The 27994-nt window shown below is 43.4% G+C and overlaps 1 protein-coding gene across 2 annotated transcripts; it reads right to left on the bottom strand.

Moving 5' to 3' along the window:
* Window positions 1-3124: 3124 nt before the first annotated feature.
* Window positions 3125-24831, bottom strand: LOC141106506 (uncharacterized). Of its 2 annotated transcripts, none has more exons than XM_073597321.1 (5): window positions 24739-24831; window positions 9192-9318; window positions 8288-8470; window positions 8078-8201; window positions 3125-6943 (listed from the first exon to the last, which is right to left on the bottom strand). In XM_073597321.1, the coding sequence occupies exons 2-5, from the start codon at window positions 9267-9269 to the stop codon at window positions 4983-4985; spliced, it is 2346 nt and encodes a 781-aa protein (XP_073453422.1). In that variant the 5' UTR covers window positions 9270-9318; window positions 24739-24831; the 3' UTR covers window positions 3125-4982. The 2 variants fall into 2 exon arrangements, with proteins under 2 accessions (XP_073453422.1, XP_073453423.1); XM_073597322.1 differs by lacking the exon at window positions 24739-24831 and adding an exon at window positions 19468-19846.
* Window positions 24832-27994: the final 3163 nt, after the last annotated feature.

The following is a 27994-nucleotide window of genomic DNA, read 5'->3' as shown; positions in this document are numbered from 1 at the left end:
TGATGCGGGCCGCAATGACACCCCTGTATTATTTCCTGCAGGTTGGGTGTGCTTTCTGGAAGCACACCAAAACTCCTGAATGCAAAAGTTTTGGTGCCCTTTCAGAAAGTGCGCCAGAGCCACAAGAAAAAGAAGTCTATGGCAAAGCTCAGCTAACCCACAGGAAAGCCGCAAGTGCACTGCACCCGTAGGGAGGATAAGCCGCAGCACATCAGTGTGGTTTGAGGGGCAGTGAAACCCCATAGTTCATTGTAGCTCGCAGCTGGCTACCAAATTACTTAAGCAGCCATCGCTCTTCAAAAAGGTTAAGCACCCTGACCTAGAGTTAGGCTTCAGTTCCAGGGTTAGTATTTTGTTTTGGAGTGAACTGGCCATACACAGAGCACCTTATGACATCCAGCGAACCCTAGAGATGCTCCACAATCAAAAACTTTAGTCAAGCTGACCATGCATGTGCAGTTTGATCAAATGTTTTGTGGAAATCGCAAAGGAATCAGACCTAAATTGGGGTTTTCGATCAACCACAAAGGGATGGAAACTGCCCCCAAACGGCAGAAAAAAAAAATCAGATTGTTTGAAAATATTGCCATAGTTCTCTTTTCCATTTTTAATTCAATCTCCCACTAAACTGTACTGAACTGAAATTTTGGTTGGCTGATCGAACCCATGGGTAGAAAATCACTTTGTTTCTGGCAACAACATCCAATTCCAATAATGAAAAGTGTTCAAAATTGACTGAAAATTTTCGTGTGTATGGCCAGCTTCAGAGTTCTCCTGAATCCACTGGAGACAGAACACAGAAAGCATCTTACAGGGGCACTGGGAGTGTACTTCCTTTAATTAAAGGCAAAACTTTTTGTTTTTTTTTAAGTTTTGTATAGAGTCTGTTTTTATTACTGTCTTGGGCCCCCCCTTAGGAAGATTCCTCCCCCCTATGAAAATTCCACCTCTCTCTATGTGTCCTGTTTACTGTTATTATTGAAAGAGAAAATAAAAGTAAAATCCTATATTTATTGGTTGACAGCAGAACACTAATAGAGGGGAAATCTTCCAATGGGGAGAATAACATTTTGCCTTTAGTTACTGTGCAAAGCAACCCTCTCTTTTTGCTTCCAATATAATGGATCACAGGTAAATGTGGGTTTGAATCCGACAGATGACTAGGAGATATATCTAAATACCAATTTTGTTTTACATAAGACTTTATGTATCTAAGAGATAACAAGAAAATCTGCAGTGGGTGTGTTTAGGAACTCTATCTTCCATATCACAAGCCAAAGTTTTCAGACCACTAAAGAGAGACTGGGATGGACAGTGGTACTAGGATGACGCTTGGATTAAAAATGGAGGTACTGAGTAGGTAGGTTGTGTGCAAGGATTCATTTTCAATTTAGACTTGTGTCTTTAGTTAAATGGCTTTATCTCTACTATAACTGAAGTGCTGAAATATCCTTTGCGCTTAAAGTGCCAATTGCAAGACAAACGTAGGCTAGGAACATGTCAAAAAATCTTGCACCGATGCCACATATGAAAGTTAAACTGCCTAGCCATGAATGTGGAAAGGTTAGATGGGTTTGCTACGATACCTCCTAGATACCCCATTACCCATGCTGGTCAAAGTAACGGGTTCACCTTACTGTATGTAGCCTAAAACACCCTGATCACTGCTGAGACCTCACTGTATTTTCCAACACATTTAACATGCGGCAGCACTTGGGCCTGGTTTTGGCTGCTCAGACACTATGAACTCCATTATAGGTAAGAGGATTTACATCCGTTCCTCCGCACACTGAAGTACTGGCTCAGCCGACAGTGGAGTAAGCGGAACTTAAGAATATGAAAGAATTTCAGCCACACTCCACTTAGCTCCTCTTGCAGTATTTTTTAATAATCGATGAATTGACTACATACAGTAATGTCTCCACTCAAAAAACAACCTTCCTTGATGTGTTCCACCACTTCTGGCTTGCACACAAGGATAGGGGAAGTTCCCCATCTTTTGTGGACAAGAATTGACTACATACAGTAATGTCTCCACCCAAAAACCAACCTCCTTGAAGTGTTTCACCACTTTTGGCTTGCTCACAAGGGTAGGGGAAGTTCCCTATCCTTTGTGAACATGAATTGACTACATACAGTAATGTCTTCACCCAAAAACCAACTTTCCTTGACGCTCTTCACCACTTCTGGCTTGCTCACAAGGGTAGGGGGGAGTTCCCTATCTTTGTGAGCAAGCCAGGAGTGGTGAAAGGCGTCAAGGAAAGTTGGTTTTTGGATGGAGACATTACTGCATGTAATCAAATTGTGTCCACAAAGGATAGGGAACTTCCACTATCCTTGTGCGCAAGTCAGAAGTGGTGAAACGTGTCATGGAAGGTTGGTTTTTGGGTGGGGACCTTACTATATGTAGTCAGTTCATCGATTATTTAAAAATACTGCAAAAGGAGCTAAGAGGCTTGTGGCTGACATTTATTTAAACTCTTAATGGAGCGTGGAGACGGACTACAATGGCCAACACTCAGGATGTCCATGTATAAGAGAGGCCAGTCTTGAACAGAGCTATGGATCTAAGTGAAAGGTAAGGTAAACCAAATAAATTGTTGCTTAACTGAACTACCTCCTTTTGTTTATATTTTTCCTGCATGGTGGAAGGCAGGCAACTCAGGTAGAGTAGAATCCCTTCAGTAGTGTTAAGATGACCGTTATGCAGCAAAAACATCTGGCTAAGCACAATGTTATCTCTTACAGTAATATATCCGAACTGCTTTTCATAAACTCTCATAGCTGTAGCACAGCTATCAATAACAAAGTGGGTCTCCGGTATGTAATTTACCTTGCATCAACCTAAAGTGGAAGTCTGGTTTAAACGTATCAAACCCTAAACCACTCCCATGTCCTGTACTGACTAGCCTGTAGAGGAAAGATGTCTATACTCACTTATTGACAGGGCGCACTGGTCTGGTCACGTCTTCAGGGGAGAGGAGGGCCAGCCGACAACAGATGCCCTATAGTAAGCCTATGGGTGACGTCACTGTCCAGGCTCTGCAACTAGTGGTGATCTCTCCTCTCCCCTGAAGCTGGCACTGAAATCCGACAATGTGATCATGTGGAGGCGGGGGGGGGGGGGGGGATGGGCGCGGCCTTAAAATAGGTAAGTATTGACTTTTCTCCTCCATAAGCTAGTTAGTATAGGACTTACAATGGGAGCTATTCACAGGGTGCTGCAATCCAGTCACATGATTAGCTCCCATTGCTGGCTTTAGAGGAGAGGAGGGACAGCCGACAACAGATGTCCCATAGTAAGCCTATGGGTGACGTCACTGCCCAGGCTTGGCAGCCATTGTCGATGATCTTTCCTCTCCCCTGAAGCCGACACTGGATCACGTGACCGGAGCGGACTTAGAGTAGGTACAGTAAGTGTAGACATCTTTCCTCCGTAGGCTAGTTAGTATTGATTGCTAAGAGTTGTTCTGGTCAGTTTGAAAATAGCATGCCCAAGGCTGAGATTCCCCCGTACAATATAACAGGCACTTCACCAAAAACTCTTTTTCATTTTTTGGAGTAAAAAAAGAACAGTTGTTATTGTCCTCTGGAATTCTGGAGTATTTTTCAAGCCGCTATTACCAGACCTGCAAATCTGCCGTGGTCATTGCAAAGATTATCTTACATTATATAGCAGGAATGGTGCCAGCAGCAGTGGTGGAAACACCACCGAGTGACTTTGACTAACAGACTCCACTTGCACCTGATGGACTAACCTTTTAATTAGAGCTTCCTAATAAGATTGGCACATACATCTCCCAGTTTTAGAGCTCTCTTGCTTGCACATAAGTACATTCTAGCAAAAAGAAGCAAGTTGGAGATGGTTTCAGTAAGGCCTACTGGAATTCCAACATGTCCAAGTAGCTTGCCAAAATTCTGTAAAAGTCTTAACACTTCAGGCTCCAAATCTTTGCTTGTGTTAGTTACTTATTCCTAGAAACCATGCAAATTTTCCCTAATATTGCATATGCTCAAACCCTTGCCCTGTGGCTGATTGGCTAACTAGTGTCTGTCTCTAGTGTGTCCTCTCTCCCACAGTTTGTATGAGCAACCTATTTAAATGACAGCAGGCTCTTGCTCATATTGTAATACCTGACACTCTACTAGATCAGTTTTAAACTCAAAGTTCCCAAACAGAAGTTTACTGGCACACTCGACTTACATATTAGAAGAGGTTACAGAAAACCTCAAACAGAATATTAAATACTCAATACTCTTCTCTTAGAGCCATTACTAATATACTGGAGTACCCTAATGTGAATTTCTCTGTTAATGCACTGTGATTAGTTGCCCAGTCAGCAGGAATAGCCAATACCACCCCATGGGCAAGTATGCAGATTTGACAACTTTACATGGAAAACTAGTCAAGAGACAGCTTGCAGCCCTTTGAAGAGACAACTTAACAGAATACAAGAGAGGTCTACAACTCTATGAGGAACATTTGAAGCCAAAGGGTGGTCTGTTGCCCCAAGACTTACATCATCTATACGTTGCCAGTTGCCTCTGGAATACAGATACTCCCAACCAAAGATGAATTAAGGCAGAATGGGTCCCCAGGCAAGGTAGCAGCTTTGGCCTTTCCATCCATTTGAATGAAATTGATAAGGATTGCAATAGGCACAGGCAACCTTTCCCATCTGCAAAGTCTGTACTGGCATGGCCCCTCACTATCACACAGGGACGACCTACAACTGCATCCCTTGTAAAGTAGCAAATGAGTGCAGAACTTTTTTCAGTTTTACAAACCCTCTGGTTTCCTGAAGCTGAGTTTGTGGATCTACCAGGCCCATGAGCTTGCTCCCACCAAATCTAGCCTGTACCATTGCTGTCTACACCTGTTCTCTGGTCACCAATTGGCTTTCCAACTGAGATTCAGTTTCCCCTGGCATGCATATCGAACATATTTAGCAACTGCCTTTTGAGTGTCCCATACACACCCATCACACATGAGTCTCCAAGTGCTTCATCAAATAGCCCTTCAGCACAAAACATTCCCCACATTTTGTACATTTATAGGGCTTCTCTTCTGAATGTTGCTTTTCATGAGCCCTAAGACTTGTAAGATCAGAAAACCTCTGACTGCACTGGGAACATGAATGTGGCCCATCTGTCCTCTGAGCATTCCGACTGGCCAATGGACTCGACTGTTGGTCTTCTGATTGATGGTAAAGCTCAGCAGTAGAAATATCCTGCTGTGGCTCCGAGAAACCTTTTGTCTGACTTATCTGGTGAGTTCTTATGTGTAGATAGAGAACAGATGGATCTTCAAAGCTTTTCCCACACTCCGGACACAAAAACAACTGGGGTGTTTCATGATTTTGATTGGAAAACAAATGTGGAGGGTAGTTTTTCGCTCCCGCAACTTGTGGCAGCTGAGCAAAATGAGTTCGGTGGTGCAAAGCAAAAGCTGCAACGTCCAGAAAGACCTGATCGCATTGTGGACAGTTGAAAACGTTCTCCTCAACATGGGTATTCTTGTGGTGCTCGAGACGTGTCCGGTTGTGAAAACACTTCCCGCATTGGAGGCATTTGTATGGCTGCTCTCCAGTATGCGTTCTTTGGTGGACCACAAGACCGGAGCGGTCTCTGAACCGTTTTCCACAGTCATCGCATGAATATGGCTTCTCCCCTGTGTGAATCCTTTGATGTATGACCAAGCCTGAGCGGTCAGTGAACCGTCTGTTGCATTCTGAACAAGAAAATGGTTTCTCTCCGGTATGAACACGCTGGTGCCTGTCGAGGTGACAACGGCTTGGGAAGCATTTCCCGCATTCAGGGCATGAAAATGATCTCTTCCGCGTGTAGCCGCTGTAGGGGAAGCATTTGTTGCCCCCTTCAGAGGAGGGAATCCGCTTGCCTCCATTGTGAATTTTTTTATGGTTACTAAGATGTCCTTTCCTGCTAAAGCTTTTACCACAAACAGGACACACAAAAGCCTTCTCTAGACGGTGAACTTTTTGATGCTCCTCAAAGGCGGCGCTGTTGACAAAAGTCAACCCACATTCTGCACATACAATAAGGCCCTCTCCGGAGGAATTCTCTCTCGCAGGCGCATGATGTTTAATATGTACCATCTGATGGGCAATGACATTTGCACGATTGGCAAACTGTTTTCCACATTCAGGGCAAGCAAATGGTTTTTCCGTGGCGTGCAGGCGATGATGTTCTACCAGCTGTGAATTTTTGTGAAAACAATCGCCACATTCGTTGCACACAAATGGTTTCTCTCCTGTATAACTCGTATCCTGCAGCTTAAACACAATCACCTCGTTAAAAGATGACTGGGCAAATCTTGGATCCTCATAAGGGTCAGCTAGGCCTTGGACATCCTCATCTGTCTCCACATCTTCGTAGTCCCCAATGTCTCGGTCTGGCGATGACTTAATGTTATTCTCCATCAGACTCATATGTTTAAAAGGGTCAGTGTTACTAGGAAACTTGTTTTCAACCAGGTTTGGGCACATATCGGCATCTACAACATTGTGACCCTCTTCTAAATTTTTATTATCTCCGTTCGCAGAGTCTGTTTTTAGATATAAATTCAAGTCTGCTAATTTGTCCTCAATAGAGTTTTGGTCAATCTTTTCCGTAGCCTTAAATGTGACATTGTTGAGCAAAGATGACTCTTCTCTTGGTTGAAAAAGAGCATGTTCCTTAACACAAGTGTCTGGTCTATCCCTGGTCAGGGAAGTGGAATCTCTCATGACTAGAGGTAGCTTTTGGCCTTTTGATGCATTCCTCCTATGATTATAAACGGTTTCCAGACAGTGCACTATAGGGGCTAAATCTTTACCGACACCCTGGAAATTTTCAGGGTAGAATGTCTTGGAAGAGCCTTTGTCAAGTCCACCATTTTCTGATAACATATCATCAACATGGCATCCTTCAGGTTTTTCATTCTCTATGGGAAAGACAGAATGCTAATAGTTATTGTGTTGCAATCAAAACATCATTGCCTACATAAGAGATGGGCAAAAATAAAATCACCAGTGGGCAAGAAGTGTAAGTCTTTATTGGACCATAGTACCATAGAACTATAGCGTCCTCTATCCAAACTGCTACCTACAGCAAAATACACACAGGGGGGCACAGACGCCTATTGCATTAGCACCATCACAATTTTAGATCCAAAAGACAAATTAACTCTCACAAACATGATAGGGAAAATACGTGTTCAAATATCAACTCGAGCCGTGAGGTGATGGTGTCCGACTAGATAAACCACAGTTGGAACAGGTTTTGGGGGACATGCCCTCTTTCTTCAGAGCTAAGGGGACATGTCCCCCGAAACCCGTTAGCCTTCCAGAGGTGGTTTATATGGTCGGACGCCATCACCTCACGGCTGGAGTTGATACTTGAATACGCTTGTTCCTTAACATGTTTCTGAGTATTTATTTGTCTTTTGGGTCCAATACATTTTTATGGTGGTAATGCACTAGGCGTTTGCGTTCTCCTGTGTGTTTTTTGCAGTTTGTTGAAGATTTCCTGGTCTGAGGAAGACTGCATTGCAGTGACACAATGAGATGTTCTACTGTCTGAGCACTGGAGTGGTTGAATTTTTTGTGCATGTTTTTAGTGCCTACTGGAACTCTGCACTCTACTTAAAAGCACAGTCTAGGAAAAGCTGAAAACGAAGATAAAGGTGATGCCTTGTGGGCAGAGTCAGTCCCTGGCTTCTTTTAGGTCTTGGATACCCCCAACAGTGAGATCTTCATACCATAATTCCCAACTCTGTAACTGTCCACTTGGGAGTTAGAAGTGTTTGCACCTAAATTTGTTTGTTACAGTTCCTCCTTTAACTTTTTCCATAACATAAGATAAATAAAAACCAGCAGGGATGGTGGAAGCCCCTCATAATGGACACAGCATGTATGCAAACCCAGGAACTCACACCAATAGATCAAATACTACTGCATAGGGAGTTAGGGGTGTCAAGTTACGTACAAATTTCAACCCACAATTTTTTTTTTTTTTTTTGATACTCAACAAAAATCATAAGCAACAAACGACTTATTATTCAGAAATATCTACTTACCCTTTGTTCTATGGGTCACTTCATCCTCCATCATGACATCCTCGTAAATGTCCTTGTGTCCTTCTATATACTCCCACTCCTCCATGGAGAAATAGACAGTGACATCCTGACACCTTATAGGAACCTGACACACACAATGATACAGTCATCATCCAGACACATCCCTTCTCAGTTACTGGATAAGGTCCCAGAATTCCCGGCACCGCTCACCTCTCCTGTTAGCAGCTCAATGATCTTCTGGGTGACTTCTAGGATCTTTTTGTTTCTCTCAGGTCTCAGGGAAGGGGGTGGAGGCTCCATGATGGGGCTTTGATTTCTGATCCATTCTGACATGCTGGTATGGCTGCTGGGTGTCACATGCTGGTTGGATGACTTTTGCACAGGTCCATAATCCTAAACAATAATACGTTTCAGTGTTATATCTCAGAATGCATGATTGATGATGTCATGTGACCTCCCAGAATCCTCCTCACCTCTCCGGTCAGCTCTGTGTTTTATTAATAGAGATAAGAGTGATGTCATGTGACCTCCCAGAATCCTTCTCACCTCTCTGGTCTGGTCTGTGTTTTATTAATAGAGATAAGAGTGATGTCATGTGACCTCCCAGAATCCTTCTCACCTCTCTGGTCTATGTTTTATTAATAGAGATAAGAGTGATGTCATGTGACCTCCCAGAATCCTTCTCACCTCTCTGGTCTATGTTTTATTAATATAGATAAGAGTGATGTCATGTGACCTCCCAGAATCCTTCTCACCTCTCTGGTCTGGTCTGTGTTTTATTAATAGAGATAAGAGTGATGTCATGTGACCTCCCAGAATCCTTCTCACCTCTCTGGTCTATGTTTTAGTAATAGAGATAAGAGTGATGTCATGTGACCTCCCAGAATCCTCCTCACCTCCCCGGTCAGGTCTGTTTTTTATTAATAGAGATAAGAGTGATGTCGTGTGACCTCCCAGAATCCTCCTCATCTCTCTGGTCAGGTCTGTTTTTTATTAATAGAGATAAGAGTGATGTCATGTGGCCTCCCAGAATCTTCCTCCCCTCAGGTCTGTGTTTTTTATTTTTGAATAGAGATAAGAGTGATGTCATGTGATCTCCCAGAATCCTCCTCACCTCTCCCGTCAGTAAGTAGATGATCTCCAGGGTGAGGTTCAGTATCATCTCAGTTATACACCTCGGGTCTTTATCCATCCTCAGTAAATCAGTCAGATGTTCTCGGTATGTAAAAATGGCAATGACCCTAAAGTGAAACACCAAAAAATTAACGTACATGAATCATTATAAATAATATAAAAAACAAAAAAAAGTGTAGCACTCAGTGAAATTAAATAAAATAAATAACACAAATATTCAAGGGGTAAACCAGCAATTTGTGAAACAAAATGATAAAAGGATGATTCAACCACATTAGGTGAGTATTTCTCACATAAGTGCAAAAATGAAAGACAATAAGAAATAACAATAGATCATCATAAGTCATAAATAATCCATCTTGAGATAAGTGAGTAATAACAGTGATAAAAGTGAAAAGAGTCCATCTGTTGTTGATCAAGGTAGATATACTTGGTGAATAGACTTAATGATAAGTGAGCAAACTTGCTTAAAGTTGAAATCAATAAAAAGTAAGGCTGGCACGCTAACCAGATGGGGTGGACACATGTACCGTATAGTACATGGGTCAAACAGGAGATTGGTGAGGATCCTCCGTATGGGAAATGGTGTGTGAACACTGAGTTCCAAGTATGTATATAGAACGATCCGACATCAACGAACGAAATCCATGGTAGACAGCAAAAAGGTCTCAAAAGTAGTAATCTAGGGCTGCAACTAATGATTATTTTCATAATTGATTAGTTGGCCGATTATTGTTTCGATTATTCGGTTAATAACCTTAAAAAAGTGTGGTGTATAATTTAGTTAAAATGTAAGTTTAAAAAAAGGCAATTTATTCTTAAATATCTCTATACGCAGTGGTAAAAATAAACATCGGTATATGGTTAGGGAGTAATTTAATCCACTCTGAGAATAGCAGACAGAACAGACAGAAGAGATATACTGTATATACTATTAGAGGAGATATACTGTATATACTATTAGAGGAGATATACTGTGTATACTATTAGAGGAGATATACTGTATATACTATTAGAGGAGATATACTGTATATACTATTAGAGGAGATATACTGTATATACTATTAGAGGAGATATACTGTATATACTATTAGAGGAGATATACTGTATATACTATTAGAGGAGATATACTGTATATACTATTAGAGGAGATATACTGTATATACTATTAGAAGTTGAATCTGGTAAACATCAGACTCAGATCAAATTTTTTTATTTAAAGAAAAAAAAAGTTAGACTGTTTTGCAGATTTTCAAACAGAACTGTAATATATTATATGCTGGCCATACAAAAACAATGTCTTCCTTCAAAAAAAAAAGAAAATGTCATTTTAAGAACGTTCATTCGATTTTCTTATCGTTAGTGGGGTCAAATCGACGTTTGTTTTCAACCACAGTGACGAGAAAATTTAGAAATAATAGAAAACTTCTTGGTCAAATGAATTTTCAGACAGTGGATGAGGTTTTCCTTCAGAAATGACATCCATTTTAAAACAGAATGTTAAAAGCAAGTGAAAATTTCAAACAACATTCTTTCATTCAGCGAATGTACAAAGATTTTTCGTCTGTATATTCTCGTCTTAAAATTGATCCGTGTGGCCAGCATAAGGCTCGGTACACATCTATGCAGTTTGCTTTTGATCAGTTTATGCAGTGCTTTTTGCCATGCGTTTTGATTTTTGCGCACGTGATTTTGCTGTGATTTGCGTTTTGTTGGGTTTTTTTTTTTTTTATGCCTTTTTTTTGGCCAATTTGTTGTTGGGCAGATTAAAAAACACAAATTGCTGCAAAAACGCATTACATGCTTTTCTGCAGCTTCTCCATTGAAGTATACTGAACTAAAAAAAGCACAGTTTTGCGTTGAAAAAAGTCCTTGACCCTTTCCAAATACGCAGCAGCTGAAAAAAAGCATAGATGTGAACGTTAAATTAACTGTAATGTGTTTATGCAAAAAGCACCAAAAAACACATAGGTGTGAACCAGGCCTAAGACGTTTAGTAACATAATGGGGTTAAAAAAAAAAAAAATTAGCCCTTCATAGTACAAAAAGAGCAAATAATCGTCACTGTGAGGGGCTCTTCTTTGTTTTTACTGTGCAACAGTGAAAGTAATATTTACAGTAGTGATTATTTGCTCTTTTTGTACTATAAAGGGCTAATTTTAGTTTTTTTTCACCCCATTATGTTACTGGCCGATTAATCGATTATGAAAATAGTAATCGATTAATTTCATAATCGATTAGTTGTTTCAGCCCTATAGTAATCCATGGCGTTGAACATGAAAAATAATAGACATAGGGGGTTATTTAGTAAAGGCAAATCCACTTTGCACTGCACTTGGGAGTAAAGTCGCTGTAGATCAGAGGGGGACATGCAAGGAAAAAAAAAAAAAAAAAAAAACAGCATTTTAGCTTACACATGATTGGATGATAAAATAAGCAGAGCTTACACTCATTTCAGATCTACCCCTTAGATTTAGAGTGACTGCACTTCCAAGTGCACTTGCAGTGCAAAGTGGATTTACCTTTCGTAAATAACCCCCATAGTGTAACTCTGTATAATCAAATTTATTGTAAAAAAGGGGGTGTACACTTACAAAAAATCCAGCAAAACAAGCTTTTATGTAAAAACGATTGCCATGAGCATCACCCGACGCGTTTTGTCTCAAAAGACATCATCTGGGGTGTGAATATCGTGTGCAATCCTTGTAATGTATATAGAAAAGTACTACCAATAAGGATCTGCATCCGCGGTTTTTGAAAATGGCGCCGGCGTGCGTTCCACGCCTCGCCTTCAGACACCAATGTCATTGGGCAGAGGGCGGATGTGACGCTGGTGCGTTCCACACTTCTACTCTGAAACACCAATATAGGCAGGAAGAAGGGAAAGTGACGCGACGCGGCTCAAGCCTCGTTATGAGCCGAGACTCATTGACACGGACATGCTCTCTACACCTGCGTCCAGCGGGAAGGTTTTGCACTTCAAGCCTCAAGATGAAAGGCAAAAAGTCTGTCAAACCCATCAGAGTGACACTCTGCTCCAGGGAGAAGCAAATGCCATTATCAGAATAATACTACTAATATGTAAAAAGTCCACTGGAAGCAGACGTAAGGCATATCAAATGAATGAATAAAGTACTCTTTTACACCTAGTGGAGCACAAAACTATGCACCAACAGTATTAACCACTTGCCAACCGCCGATATACGTCCTCACTTTGAGGACGGATATCGTTGTTATGGCAGCAGCTAGCTGCCATAACCCAAGTATGCCCGTGTTCGGCTGGCGGTCGGCTACAAGATAAAAGTGGTCTCTGTGGCAGATTTACTGCGAGATCACTTTTATCGGTGGCGGGAGAGGGCCCCCCCCTCCAGCCGCGAACCGGTGCCCTCTACCGTCGGCAGCGAGCGGATCCTTCCTGTGGCCTCCATATCATTGCAGGGCGGAAGTGACGTCAAAACATCACTTCCGCCCATAGCTCTTAAAGGGCCTTTTTTTTTTTCTTTTTTTTTTAAATGACATTTTTTTTTTTTTTTATTGCATTTTAGTGTAAATATGAGATCTGAGGTCTTTTTTGACCCCAGATCTCATATTTAAGAGGTCCCGTCATTTTTTCTATTACAAGGGATGTTTACATTCCTTGTAATAGGAATAAAAGTGACACATTAAAAAAAAAAAAAAAGTGTAAAAATAAAAAATAAAAAGGTAAAATAAATAAGAATAAAAAAAAAAAATTTAAATGTGCCCCGTCCCGACGAGTTCGCGTGCAGAAGCGAACGCATATGTGAGTAGCGCCTGCATATGAAAACGGTGTTCAAACCTTGCCGCGATCGGTAGAGTAAGACCAATAATTCTAGCCTTAGACCTCCTCTGTAACTTAAAACATGCAACCTTTAGAATTTTTTAAAGTCGCCTATCGAGATTTTTAAGGGTAAAAGTTTGTCGCCATTCCACGAGCGAGCACAATTTTGAAGCGTGACATGTTGGGTATAAATTTACTTGGCGTAACATTATCTTTAAAAATATAAAAAAAAATGGGCTAACTTTACTGTTGTCTTATTTTTTAATTCAAAAAAGTGTATTTTTTTTTTTCTTTTTTTAAAGTGTGCTTGTAAGACCGCTGCGCAAATACGGTGTGACAGAAAGTATTGCAACGACCGCCATTTTATTCTCTAGGGTGTTAGAAAACAAAATGTATAATGTTTGGGGGTTCTAAATAATTTTTTTAGCAAAAATACGTTTTTAACTTGTAAACAACACATCTAAAAACCAGGCCCGGTCCTTAAGTGGTTAATGCAATATGAAGTCGGACAATAAAATTAGGCAGATATTGAACAAATAAAATGGCATAGCATAACAATCCCAAAAAAAGGATTCACTTAATTTGTTTATGACCACCCTTATTATTATTATTATTATTAATAATAATAGGAGGTATCATGCTGTCCTTTGAAACCAGTCCATCCAGAAATTAATTTCTTGGACTTGGTTATCAGAGTAGCAGATAGTCAACTGGTCACAAGCACCTACTTTAAACCAACAGACAGAAACTCATACATTCCTGTTGACAGCTGCCACCATCAAAATTGGTTGCGCTCTGTTCTACGCAGCCAACTTCTGAGGTTGCGGCGTAACTTTACTAATATTCAGGACTTTAAGGTACAAGCTACTTTAGTTAAAAACACATTTTTTAGATAAAGGACATTCCCAATTAGAATTAGATCAAGAAATCCATAGAGTACGTGAATTAGATAGAGGTGAACTCTTTCAAAATAACCCATGGGACGCAGGTGTAGAGAGCATGTCCGTGTTGATGCTTCTCGGCTCATAATGAGGCTTGAGCCGCGTCGTGTCACTTTTCCTTTTTTTCTGCCTATATTGGTGTTTCGAAGTGGAAGTGTGGAATGCACCAGCGTCACATACGCCGTCCGTCCAAAGAAAGTGGTGTCTGAAGGTGAGGCGTGGAACGCACGCCGGCGCTATTTTCGAGTACCGCGGATGTAGATCCAGGTGTCCCCTATTGCTAGTTTTGGATGCAAATTATTGGTAGTACAGTAATACCTCAGACTGCGAGTAACCCGGTTAATGAGCGCTTCGCAATATGAGCTATTATTTTTTTTAAATGCTGACTCGGTTTGCGAGCGATGTCTCGCAAAATGAGTAAGATTCAAGCCTCTGCGGTGTGCAGTACCGCATTTGGCCCGAGGTGCGGGGGCGCCGATGACATTCAGAGCCGCTCGGGTGGACTGGGAAACACTCTGTTCCAGAGTGTTTCCGGCGCACCCCCAACCTCTGGCTACATGCGTTACTGCATACCATAGATTCACTGTGGAACGAATTATCTGAGTCTCCATTGACTTCTATAGAGAAACTCGCTTTGATATACAAGTGCTTTGGATTACAAGCATTCTTCTGGAACAAATTATGCTCGTAATCCAAGGTTCCACTGTACACATACATACATACACACATATTATATATATATATATATATATATTACAACGATTGCATACAATGTGTACACCTCAGATGATGTCTTTTGAGATGAAACGCGTCGGGTGATGCTTGTGGCAATTGTTTTTACATAGAAGCTTGTTTTGCTGGATTTCTTGTAAGTGTGTACCCCCTTTTTACAATAAATTTGATTATACAGAGTTACACTATGTGCGGTCCATTTTTTTTCATGTTCAACGCCATGGATTACTACCTTTGGAGACCTTTTTGCTGTCTACCATGGATTTCGTTCATTGATGTCGGATCGTTCTATATACATACTTGGAACTTAGTGTTCACACACCATTTCCCATACAGAGGATCCCATTGAGGTCATCTCCTCACCAATGCCTGTTTGACCCATGTACTATACGGTACATGTGTCCACCCCATCTGGTTAGCGTGCCAGACTTACTTTTTATTGATTTCAACTTTAAGCAAGTTTGCTCACTTATCATCAAGTCTATTCACCAAGTATATCTACCTTGATCAACAATAAATGGACTCTTTTCACTTTTATCACTGTTATTACTTATCTCAAGATGGATTATTTATGACTTATGTGATCTTATTATTTCTTATTTTTCATTTTTGAACTTATGTGAGAAATACTCACCTAACGTGGTTGAATCATCCTTTTATCATTTTGTTTTACAAATTGCTGGTTTACCCCTTGAATATTTGCGTCATATTTTATTTAATTTCACTGAGCACTACACTATTTGGTTTTTAGATTTTTCTGCACTTTGTGTCTAGCGGAGTGTTGGCAGCTCCCCATTTTTCTCTTTGTGCAATTATTTTCCCTTTTTTTCATAATAAATAATGGACTCAAGTGTAATCCTTGTTGTCTTCTCAGCTAGGGGAATATATTTTTTAATCATATATTCGCATGATAAGAATAATGCCAGGCATGGGTATTTTATGCATAGGTACATTCAGGTGATTGGCAGGTCATTGTCCTGTCTCTCTACCTCATCCAATCAGAAGTGCTTTACATTTTTTTTCATTAAAAAATGAGCTGAGGGGCCGACTTCCTGTGTTCAGCAAGCAGAGCTTCAGCCACTCAGCACTTGACCTGGAAGCAAGTGGAGATCATGGGAGTATACGTGTCTACTTCAATGGCTTCCAACTTCCAGGGGCTGATAAACACTATCCACATGAGCCAAGTATCTCAGAATTTAACCTAATTTTGTTGATTTTGGCAAACCATTGACAGAGCAAAGGAGGCACAGTTTGCTTTCATAGGTCTAGAATACATGCATGGGCTGCATTCAGCAGATGAACAGAGGGGGCTTATTGTGTGTCATATGTACCTTTTTAACATGCAATAGGTAACAAATGGGGTCTGTAACCACGTTTACAGATGTCAATTGGAGGATCAGTTTGTGGACCTCAGATGATGTGCAAAAGGGAGTTCCAGGATCCTTTTGGCATCGACTTTATATTATATTTTGTTTAACATCACTGGGACTCAGTGCCACCGAAAAAGTAGTTTGTAACCCTGTTCCTGAAAGCCATTAGCGATGGTGGCCTTCAGATTGAGCCTGTAGAAAGAAGTAATAGCACGTGGGGAACTTAGCTTCTATCTGCGCATTTCTCAAATGGAGATGGGGTCTGTTGTAAATTCTGTAGTCAGGTATAGAGTTTGGAAAATGCTGCCCATGGAGGGTGGGGCAGATTTGGTATTTCCTGCTGTTCCAGCCAGCCAGTTCGAGTCATCAAATGGCTACAACAGGATTTGCCTATTGTCAAGAGGTGTAAAGGGTATTTATTTACAATTCCTGGGGGAAACTCTGGGTTAATATTGGGATCAAAAGGGGAGGGATGAGGAGATATCATCTATAGGTGGAATGTTTGATGTATAACCCCAATGGTTGGTTGTGGCATTCTGTAATGCCTGACCAATACCGAAGGAAAGCACAGCGCAATTGGTCATGAGTGGTGTTCTACCCATGCCCATAATTTGGATGTTGGTCTGGAACAACAGGTCATTATATACAATGAGTTTTCTTCTGTGACATACCAGATTAGATGAAACGTGAAAAAAACAGTGGCGCTCTCTAATAACTAATACTTTCACCCGTTAAAGTGAACCCTTAATTAAATGGGCATACAAACATAAATGCGAATATGTATATATAGTGAACACCAAGTGACAAGTGAAAAAATATATAAACACTGCACTCAACTGAAAAAGTGTATTAATCTTTACATAGAAAACATCAGAAAAATATTTGAAAAAAAATCAGAAAAATATTTTGAACTAATATTTAAAAAAAAAAAAATAAAGTCTTTGAAACGTGATGTCTTCTTTGCGACTTCCACCACACCCAGGTGCTGAGTGAGCCCACTCCCTATAGAAAATCACTCACCAGCTCCAATTGCCCACATTCTCGTGTAAGGCTACAATGCTTTTGGTACCCAAACAGGAAGGGTCAAAGCGACAAACCAAACATCCAAATATAAGTGCAGGAATCGTTTCACATGTGAATGAAAAAAAGTGCTCCAATAGTGTAATTCGCATAACCAGTTTAATGAAAAACACGCATAAAACTTCAATGTTTAAACTTACACTTTCAAAATTCAAAATATGCAGAAAAACTTCCACAGCACACTGAACTCCAATGCACAGCACAGCAAACTATTGGGTATTCTCTCACCTACTCCACGCTCTACAAGCCGCTTTGACAGATCCCCCTTCCTGGTAAGCTAAAGCGCGTCACTCGTCTCTGGTGCTCACCCTCATACGGCCACACCCCGGGGTATGTGGATAGCAGCTAGCGCAAATGTGCAAAGAATGACTGAGGTATCTTTATAAGTAACACTTGAATTGGGTAAAAGATTTGGCATAAAGTTGTCATTTTGAAGGCGTTACATCACCCAAAGTAGGTAAGGGTCAGTGACTGCCATTTATGGAGGTCTGAGCAGATCTTAGTCAACAGTGGCCCCAAAAAGCTTATTTGGATCTGGAGTAATTGTGGTTCCCAAGTACTTAAGATTGAATTGAGACCAAAGTAATTTGAACATCTGTTTTAATCCTCTCATCCCGTCCAATGACATATTGATGTTCAATGCTTCAAATTAGTTTTAATTTTGACCTTAAATAGGTGCCTATACTGTTTAATAGAATCCAAGAGGGTTGGAAAGGCTGACTCGAGATTGGAAATAAATCAAAGGAGATTGTCAGTGTAAGCTGCTATTTTATGTTCTGTATTTAACGTCTTCAAGCCTTGGATAGATGGGATAGATCTGGGTTTGCATAATATGGGTTCTAGTGTTAAAATAAGAAATCAAAGGGGATAGAGGGCATCCCTTATGGGTTTCTTCTGGAAATGGGACAATATGTGGACCATGTCTCATTGACCCTTACCGCCGCTTGTGGAGTGGAGTACAGGGCTGACATCCATGCCATCATGTACTTTCCCGGGTCAAAGTACACCTCAACAATTTCCAGTCCAAGGTCTTTTACCCATCTGTGGACAAAAGTATGAGTGAGTCCTTGACCAGGCGAAGTGAATGAGGTCAATGCCTGTTGTCCTTCGTCTTCTCATTGCGAGACAAAGCCCACCTGGTCACTGTGTACTCTATGAAAGTATTCTATTTGTTAGAATATTCTAAAACAGCTTGAGGTCAATATTTAATAGGGCTATTAGTCTACAGTTGCTACACCAAGATCTTTTTGTTTTGTGGGGGTTCTGGTATTACACTAATATGTGCCCTTAGCACAGTGGCGGAACTACCAGGGTCGCAAAGGTAGCACTTGTGACCAGGCCCTTGCATTCAGCCACCATGGGGACACCCCAAGACGGCAGGAAGAGGGGCGTTGGCTGTGTGTGTGTCTGCTGGTAGTCTGCGATTGCCAGGAGGAGGGAGAGCTGTGACCGGGGTGTAAGCCTCGGTGAGGATGCTGGAGCTGTGCCAGGCACTTGCCGACCAACTAGCCGGACTGTAGAGAGCTGCATGTTCCCGGACAGAGCTCAGGATGGAGGTCAGAATCCACAGGTGAGGCTCTGCTCCCAGGTGTATGTGTGTTATAGGCCACTGGTGTTGGATGGCCCCAGGGACCGGCTGCTGGCCACCCATGTCATGGTTTAGGAATGCAGGACTTTTCTACTGCTGAGAACTACAACACCCAGCATTGCCACATCATAACTGATCATACCTGCTAAATGATAATGCCCCCTCCAAAACAGATCATCACCAGGCCGTTGTTTGTTTATAGTGATATTAATCGATGACATGGAAAACGGATTTATCATTGTAATTATCCCAATTATGGGTGGAGTGGATTGTAGATACAAGACCAGATTATGAATTAGAGGTGGATACAGTGGCAGAAATGGGGTCACAAAGGTCACACTTGTGACTGTGCCCTGGCGTTCTGCCACTGTGGAGGGGCCCCAAGATTGCAGGTGAAAAGGTCCCGCTACAGGACCCTAATAAAGGGCCCCGGGACCAGGGGGCCCTTCACAGTTTTTTGCACAGGGGCCCTGAAGGTTCTAGTTGTGATAGAGTTATATGCATGTAGGAAGTAAGGAGTGAGGGTCTCCTGAAAAGTTCTGTAATAACCAAGAAGTAGTCCATTAGGGCCTGGGGCTTTTCGAGTTTTAGTTCTTCTCCTGTAAGAGGGTTTTCTAGTTCCTCCCTGACTTGTGAAGGAAGCACTGGCATGCCCAAGGACTTTATATTAGAGGACTTTAAATTAGATCGAGAGGACAATGACATAGAAATAGAATATATAGTTGGTAATAAAAGTGCTGTAATACCTGGACGATCCATGCAAATCTGTGACTTTAGGTCCGGTAGAGTTGGAAATATGGGTCACAGGGGTCCTCCTTTGAGGGCCTTACAATGCTCCTGCCAGAAGAGTTCCGCGGTCTGTTATTAAATCTGTAAAAGGAGCGTTTACATTCCCGTAGTTTACATTTGACCTCATGGTAAAGTAGAAGGTGAAGCCTTTCTTCTAAGAACCTGTAATTCCTGTTGAGTAGCTATAAGCAAGTACGTTTTTATGAATACATTCTGATTGTTTGATCGATGAGTAAAAATAACAACGAGAGGAACATTCCTTTTTCATCACTGAGCCCTGTTGGATCTTGCTGGCTAGAAACAATCCGCCTGCATGCATCAGTCCTTATACCTGTAAGGGTTCATTCACACCAGTCGGCACGCTAAAACACGAGAGTGGGAGTCCATCGTGTAGTGGCGGCGAGAGCCGAAGCTTTGCGTTGTTATAACACAAGGCATTGTTTACGGTTTACAAAAAGAAAACTTCATTCCAGTCTATTCGGCAAGTTGCGATGTGTAAACAAAGACCGTATCTCTGCATTTTTACTCTGTGACCCATCTCAATGCAGCATTATGATGTAAACAGGACATACTAAAATCAATCGTTTTCTCCGTGTTTATCTATGCCTTTTTGACGCCTGATTTAACCCTGTAAATGCTGTAGCGCCGCACACACACAATCGGTGGTTTTAGTGCGCCCTCATTAAATTGCATTTAGCAGTGGCATGCCATTTAACCAATTGATGACCAGCAACATACCGGTATGTCACTGGACTTCATGTTGTTATACTGTGATGCCTGCAGCCGACGGTTGGCTCTCTTGTCAAAGCAATCCTAGCAGCTGACTAGCCCCCGGATTGCTTTACAAGCAGTGGGAGGAGACGTTGGCCCCCTCCTGCAGCTTTCTCATACCACCGGGAGACCCGATCAACCAGCCGGAGCATCTGCCGCTGATCATAGAGGCAAACAGAGACCAGAACTCGTTTCTGTGATTATAGGAAACCAGAGGCGATGAGCTTACATTACTTACAGTTTCCCCAGCTGTAAATGGCTAAATTTTTAAATATGAAAAGCATTTGATCTTAGTGTGATCAGATGACTTTAAGGGCAGAGGAGGGATCTCGGCTATAATAGACCCCAGATCTCTCCATAGAGAGTACTGGTCACTGCTTATTGCTATCACAATTGATGTTTAAATTCCCTGTGATAACAATACAAATACAATACAAAAATTAGAGACAGTGTAAAAATAAAAAATAAGTAAATAATGAAAACATTTTTTTTTTAAGCGCCCGTCCCCCCCTGCTCACAGGCAAACAGCAATCATCCCACACGTGAGGTATCACTGAGAACGTCAGATAATGAGCAGCAATTCTAGCACCCAACCTCCTGTGTAAATCTAAAGTGGTAACCTGTAAAGACTTACAAAGAGTCACCTATGGATAGTAATAATTATATAATTTGTCGCTGTTGCACGGGCGCGTGCTAATTTTAAGTGTGACATGTTATCTATTTACTCAGCATAACATCGTCTTTTATATCTTACCAAACAATTGGGTAATCTATGGTGTTTTTGTACAATAAAATGAAAAAAAAAAAAATTGCACTTGAAAAACTGCTGCTCATAAAAAATTGCAACACCCACCAATGTATTCTCTAGGGCCTCTGCTTTAAAAATATATATTATTTGGGAGTTTCCAAGTAATTTTCTAGCAAAAAATACTGATTTTTACAAGTAAACAAAGTGGCAGAAAAAGACTGGTCTTCAAGTGATTAGCGGCTGTATAGTGTTCATGTAGGAGGTCGGGGAGCAGTAAAACTGCAGCTCAACCTCCTGTTTTTACTGCCCCCCTGACCGTACATTTGAACTAAGCCTAAAGATTCATTCTGACAGGTGTTGACAGACACCCCTCCTGCATGCCAAGTCGTGGTTTTCTGCATCTGCCTTGGATCTGCAGGCAGGTAGCTTACACAGCAGATGCAGCAGCTGCATGGACACAGCCACATGAAAATTTTTAAAATATCTGAAGGAGTGGGTGCACAAAACAAAACGTGCAAAATCCATGCAGCCGAGTGAGGATTAGGTGCCATCTTGGTACACCGCAGATGCGGGGAGTCCCAGGGGTAGCAGTCAATTGGAGCAACACAAACTCTGGGAGAGCCTTTTCCAACGCCGAGAGTAGCCAACTGAGAGCCCTATGACCGCTAAAGCAGACAAAAATGCATCTGACAGAGTTCAGGAGTGCGCTACGCACAGGGCGCAGAGTTCAGGAGTGCGCTACGCACAGGGCGCAGAGTTCAGGAGTGCGCTACGCACAGGGCGCAGAGTTCAGGAGTGCGCTACGCACAGGGCGCAGAGTTCAGGAGTGCGCTAAGCACAGGGCGCAGAGTTCAGGAGTGCGCTAAGCACAGGGCGCAGAGTTCAGGAGTGCGCTAAGCACAGGGCGCAGAGTTCAGGAGTGCGCTACGCACAGAGTAGAGTTCCGGAGTGCGCTACATACAGAGTTCCGGAGTGCGCTACATACAGAGTTCCGGAGTGCGCTACATACAGAGTTCCGGAGTGCGCTACATACAGAGTTCCGGAGTGCGCTACATACAGAGTTCCGGAGTGCGCTACATACAGAGTTCCGGAGTGCGCTACATACAGAGTTCCGGAGTGCGCTACATACAGAGTTCCAGAGTGCGCTACATACAGAGTTCCGGAGTGCGCTACATACAGAGTTCCGGAGTGCGCTACATACAGAGTTCCGGAGTGCGCTACATACAGAGTTCCGGAGTGCGCTACATACAGAGTTCAGGAGTGCACTACGTACAGAGCGCAGAGTTCAGGAGTGCACTACGTACAGAGCGCAGAGTTCAGGAGTGCGCTATGTACAGAGCGCAGAGTTTAGAAGTGTGCTATGTACAGAGTGCAGAGTTCAGAAGTGCGCTACGTACAGAGTAGAGTTCAGGAGTGCGCTACATACAGAGTAGAGTTCAGGAGTGCGCTACATACAGAGTAGAGTTCAGGAGTGCGCTACATACAGAGTAGAGTTCAGGAGTGCGCTACATACAGAGTAGAGTTCCGGAGAGCGCTACATACAGAGTAGAGTTCCGGAGTGCGCTACATACAGAGTAGAGTTCAGGAGTGCGCTACATACAGAGTAGAGTTCAGGAGTGCGCTACATACAGAGTAGAGTTCAGGAGTGCGCTACATACAGAGTAGAGTTCAGGAGTGCGCTACATACAGAGTAGAGTTCAGGAGTGCGCTACATACAGAGTAGAGTTCAGGAGTTCGCTACATACAGAGTAGAGTTCAGGAGTGCGCTACGTACAGAGTAGAGTTCAGGAGTGCGCTACGTACAGAGTAGAGTTCAGGAGTGCGCTACGTACAGAGTAGAGTTCAGGAGTGCGCTACATACAGAGTAGAGTTCCGGAGTGCGCTACATACAGAGTAGAGTTCAGGAGTGCGCTACATACAGAGTAGAGTTCAGGAAGGTGCTACATACAGAGTTCAGGAGTGCGCTATGTACAGAGTAGAGTTCAGGAGTGCACTGTGTACAGAGTTCAGGAGTGGGCTACATACAGGGTGCAGAGTTCAGGAGTGCACTATGTACAGAGTTCAGGAGTGCGCTACCTACAGAGTATAATTCAGGAGTGTGCACTACGTACAGGGTGCAGAGTTCAAGAGTGTGCTATGTACAGAGTTCAGGAGTGAGCTACACACAGGGCGCAGAGTTCAGGAGTGCGTTACCTACAGAGTAGAGTTTAGGAGTGCGCTATGTACGAAGTTCAGGAGTACGCTACGCACAGGACCCAGAGTGCAGAGTTCAGGAGTGTGCTATGTACAGGGGGCAGAGTTCAGGAGTGCGATATGTTTAGAATTCAGGAGTGCGTTATGCACAGGGCGCAGAGTTCAGGAGTGCGCTACGCACAGGGCGCAGAGTTCAGGAGTGCGCTACGCACAGGGCGCAGAGTTCAGGAGTGCGCTACGCACAGGGCGCAGAGTTCAGGAGTGCACTATGTACAGAGTTCAGGAGTGCGCTATGTACAGAGTGAAGAATTCAGCAGTACACTACATACAGGGTGCAGAGTTCAGGGGTGAGTTGAGTACAGAGTGTAGGCGAATCTGCCTCACCTTGCAGGGAGATCATTCTCTCCCTCAGATTCTTGAGATCTGTCCCCGCTGTGAGCGCATGCAGGGATCTATTAGTTCTGGGAGCCACTGAGAGCAAAGCGGTCCCTTGTAAACACAGAAGACTTCCATGTTTACATGTGACAGCGGGGAGTGGAGGATGAGAGTCAGAGGTGGGGGAATGGAGTTCCGGCTGCAAAACTGGGTGCGAGGGCCACATGACCAGGCCTGGAGGACCGGATTTGGCCTTGTCTTTGACATCTGTGCCCTAAGGCTTCATTCACAGGTGCGGCCAGTGTGGGGCCAGTAAAACCAGGCACTAGAGCCCCCCCCCCCACTTCGCCCCAACACTAACATACAACAAAATTTAAACAGCATCTCACTTTCAGCAGGCGGTGCCCCCGCCAAATGTGACTAATGCACTTCTATGAAGCCGCGAAGCAACCACACCGCAACCGACAACTTACAGCAATAACGTGGTTAAATCAGGTGGTGCGGGGGTGACATGCCACCTCCTTGTCACCTGTCAAGAACCTCTGAAAAGCATCCTGAGCGTGGATGAAGGAGCAGCATTCCTTGCCGCACAGCCCAAAGTTTGGCACGCGGGTGCACGGATCCGAATGCACGTCGCTGCATCTGCATGCGCTTGTAGAGGTGTCCTGTGCGCAGCTTCGAGGAGGATGAAGATGCAGGACGGGTGTCAACGCCCCAATGCAACTTTATGGAGACAGCATGAACAAGCCCCGGAGACCACTGCACACATATATGTGTTTAAACGCACCTACACCATTGCTCATGTGAATAAGACCGATGGATCCAGCATTGTGTTTACCTCTTGTGAAGGGGGGAGGGAGGGGGTGCAGGACTGTCCTCTACCAGGAAGTGGATGGTGAATAGGAGATGGGGACACAACAGAATAACAAATTTCCATCTCCTGGTCATCTCTCCATGGTGAGCAGAGGCAGGATCCTGCTGTGCATGCACAGTGATCCCTCTGGGATGGACCTGGGTGTCCCCCTTCCACACATTCTATGGAAGGGGGGCTCAGGAGACACAGGAAAGGACACCAGGAATCTGCAGATCACCAGCAGAGCCATCATATAACCAGCACACACCCACCACCCCCTCCACTAACCTGCAAACAGCCCCTCTGTCCTCCTTTCTTCAGGATGAGCCCTCCATGGCCGGAAGTCACAGGGTGCTGCCCCTCTCAGCCAATCAGAGAGCTGGGAGGGTGCATGCCAAGCCCTCACTTCCTGTTTCCGGGTTCCAAGCCTCGTTCTCACTCGTGCTACTCATGTGACTCCTTGAGAACTCTGGGAGTTGTAGTTTTGTTAGATTTAAAGGGCCAGTAACAAAAAGTTAAAAAAAATCTTCGACCGTGAGAACCATTAATGACAATAACAAGCGTGTAATGTGAGAATTCTACAAACAGAAGCTTGTGACTTCTGCACCACCCATTGTTCTTTATTGGCAGCAACTGCACCAAAGTCTCTGTTAGAGGGTTTTTATTCTGTGATTACCGTCCTGATCAGGAAGAAAAATGTTTTCATATGGCAGCTGTACACCCCAACCATCTACTATGTGCAATATACCATTGGAAGCATTTGGTTTTCTACTCTCATCTACAGCAGTTCATACCTCCTAACATTTTGAGATGGGAAGAGGGACACCAATCAGCAAAAGTATGCAGGCATAGGACACACCCCCTTAAAGGAGAATTGTACAAAAAAAAACAAGATTGGTTGAACCCACAAGTGCTTTTTTTACCACTACTGTTCTTATTATTGGCTTTTGGAATTTACAAATGCAGCAATTTAGAAATCAGATGGTTTAGCTCTGGATAACACTTTTTGATAAATAAAAAGTGCATTTTATATACATCTATATGGATCAGACCAAAATGAGGGACAGAGGGACATTGCTCCAAATCAGGGACAGTCCCTCAAAATCAGGGACAGTTGGGAGCTATGGTAATTCGATCCAACTGCCTCCATCGATCGGACATCTGAGATGATCCTTGGATAAAACATGAAGGTCTCCTTCATGCGAGCTTTGGCCTCTAAAGAGCTATTTGCAATCGGATTGCCTTTCAGAGGGCAATTCACAGGCGGCGAGGAGGAGTTGTATCGCCTCCTCGCTGCCTGCTTTAACCCCTTCATTGCCACACTAGCGTTGCATGCAGCATAGCTCCCAACTGTCCCTGATTTTGAGGGACTGTCCCTGATTTGGAGCAATGTCCCTCCTCCCCCCTCATTTGTCCCTCATTTTGATCTGATCTATATAGTTGTATATAAAATGTACTTTTTATCTTTTAAAAAGTTTTTTCCCCAGCGCTAAACCTTTCATCCAATTTTTAAACTGCTGCATTTGTACATTTTAAGAGCCAATATAAAGGAATAGTAGTGGTAAAAAAAAGTCCCATGTGGATTTAATTACCCTTTTTTTGGTTAATTTTCCTTTAAGGGGGTGTGGCAGGGGGCGTGTCCTATGCCTACATACATTTGTTAGTAGGCGTCCCTCATTCCCATCTCAAAATGCGACTAATGCAATGCAGACAATGGCGCGGTAGTATGGGGATTAAAGAGTTAAATCAGGCAGCGCCACCGCCGAATGCGACTAATGCAATGCAGGCGATAGTGGCGGGGTAGTATGGGGATTATAGGGTTAAATCAGGCAGCGCCACCGCCAAACACGACTAATGCAATGCAGGTAATAGTGGCGCGGTAGTATGGGGATTATAGGGTTAAAACAGGCAGCGCCACCGCCGAACGCGACTAATGCAATGCAGACAATGGCACAGTAGTATGGGGATTATAGGGTTAAATCAGGCAGCGCCACCGCCAAATGCGACTAATGCAAAGCAGGTAATAGTGGCGGGGTAATATGGGGATTATAGGGTTAAATCAGGCAGCGCCACCGCCGAACGCGAATAATGCAATGCAGCCGATAGTGGCGCAGTAGTATGGGGATTATAGGGTTAAATCAGGCAGCGCCACCGCCGAATGCGACTAAGGTCCCTTTCACACTGCCACCTCTTGAAAGTTGCGCGATTTTGAGGCGATTTCAGGGAAAGCCTGTCTGCTCGCATCAAAGTCAGACCAAAGTAGTGCAGAGACTACTTTGAAGTCGCCCAGATATGAACGGTACTCATTGGAAATCATGGGGTATGACTTATCATGCGACTTTGCAGTCCCAAGTCACAGGACAAGTCGCACGAGTGTGAAAGGGGCCTAATGCAATGCAAGTTAAATCCGGCGGCGCCGCCACCATATGCAACTAATGCGATGCAGGCGATAGCGGCACAGTAGTATGGGGATTACAGGGTTAAATCAGGCAGCGCGGCCACCAAACATGACGAATGTGATGCAGGCGATTGTGGTGCGGTAGTAGGCTGCCTCCTCACCGTCTGTCAAGCGCCTCTGAAAAAAGATCCAAGCGTGGATCACTTTTCACAGGAGCGGCGTTCCCTGACACACATGTGAACGAGCTCTAAGGGACATACTGTATGTACAAAGCTGAAAATCTGACATTCGGCAAACATTCTCTGCGGGGGAATCTTCCAGTTACCTGTGTTTTACAGGACAGTGATTGATTCTCCGCAAGAGAACATTTGGGGAAAGTCACATTCACAGCTTCATCAACAGGCCCCCAAGGGCTTGTTTACATTTGCAGTGGGGGGGGGGGGGGGGGGGGGGGCAGTAAAACCTTGTGTTTGAGCCTTGTTTTTACCTCTCCCTCCCTTTCCCAAATTGCTTCTTCTTTAGCTGCAGCTGAAGTGGAAGGGGGTGTAAATGCTCTGGCTGCAATACCGTGGTTCATAGCTGCCTGTTGACCAGGATCCATGCAAGTGAATGGGGCTGGACTGCAACTGTCACATGGTCGCGGCACAGTAGTGCGGCATTTGGAACAGTTCAGGGCCGGATCAAACAAGAGAGCAACTTGCATCCAAATAAAATCGCATCAGTCCACACCAAAAGTACTGCTTGCATACTGAAGAGTAGAGTACGTACCAGTACAGTGTGATTTCTGTCTGCTGTCTCCTTCCTCTGCTATCAGTATGAGTCACTTCTGACAAGTTCTCCTGACACCAAGAGAAACAAGGTGACAGAGGAGGGAGCTCCAGCTGATTGACAGCCTCAGCCCTGTTCCTGTGTGACGGGGGCTGTGTCCCTTTCCTCCAATCAGCTCTCAGACCTCTCCTTGCTGAGCTTTGCAGTGTGTAATTTCAGCTCTCTGCCCCCTTTTTTTCTGACAATCTTTATAAATTCTCGACTTTGAACGGCTGTAGAAAAGAGAAGACTGCAGGTAAACAAGTACAACTTATGTAGGAGGATTTGTTTCATCTCTGTGTATCACCTGAGGCCAGTCACTTCACTGGGTGTATGGAA

Source organism: Aquarana catesbeiana, linkage group LG08 (assembly GCF_042186555.1).
Source record: "Aquarana catesbeiana isolate 2022-GZ linkage group LG08, ASM4218655v1, whole genome shotgun sequence".
Lineage (NCBI taxonomy): Eukaryota > Metazoa > Chordata > Amphibia > Anura > Ranidae > Aquarana > Aquarana catesbeiana.
Note: the sequence above shows the minus strand (reverse complement) of the source record. Positions and strands in the feature narration are given on the sequence as shown.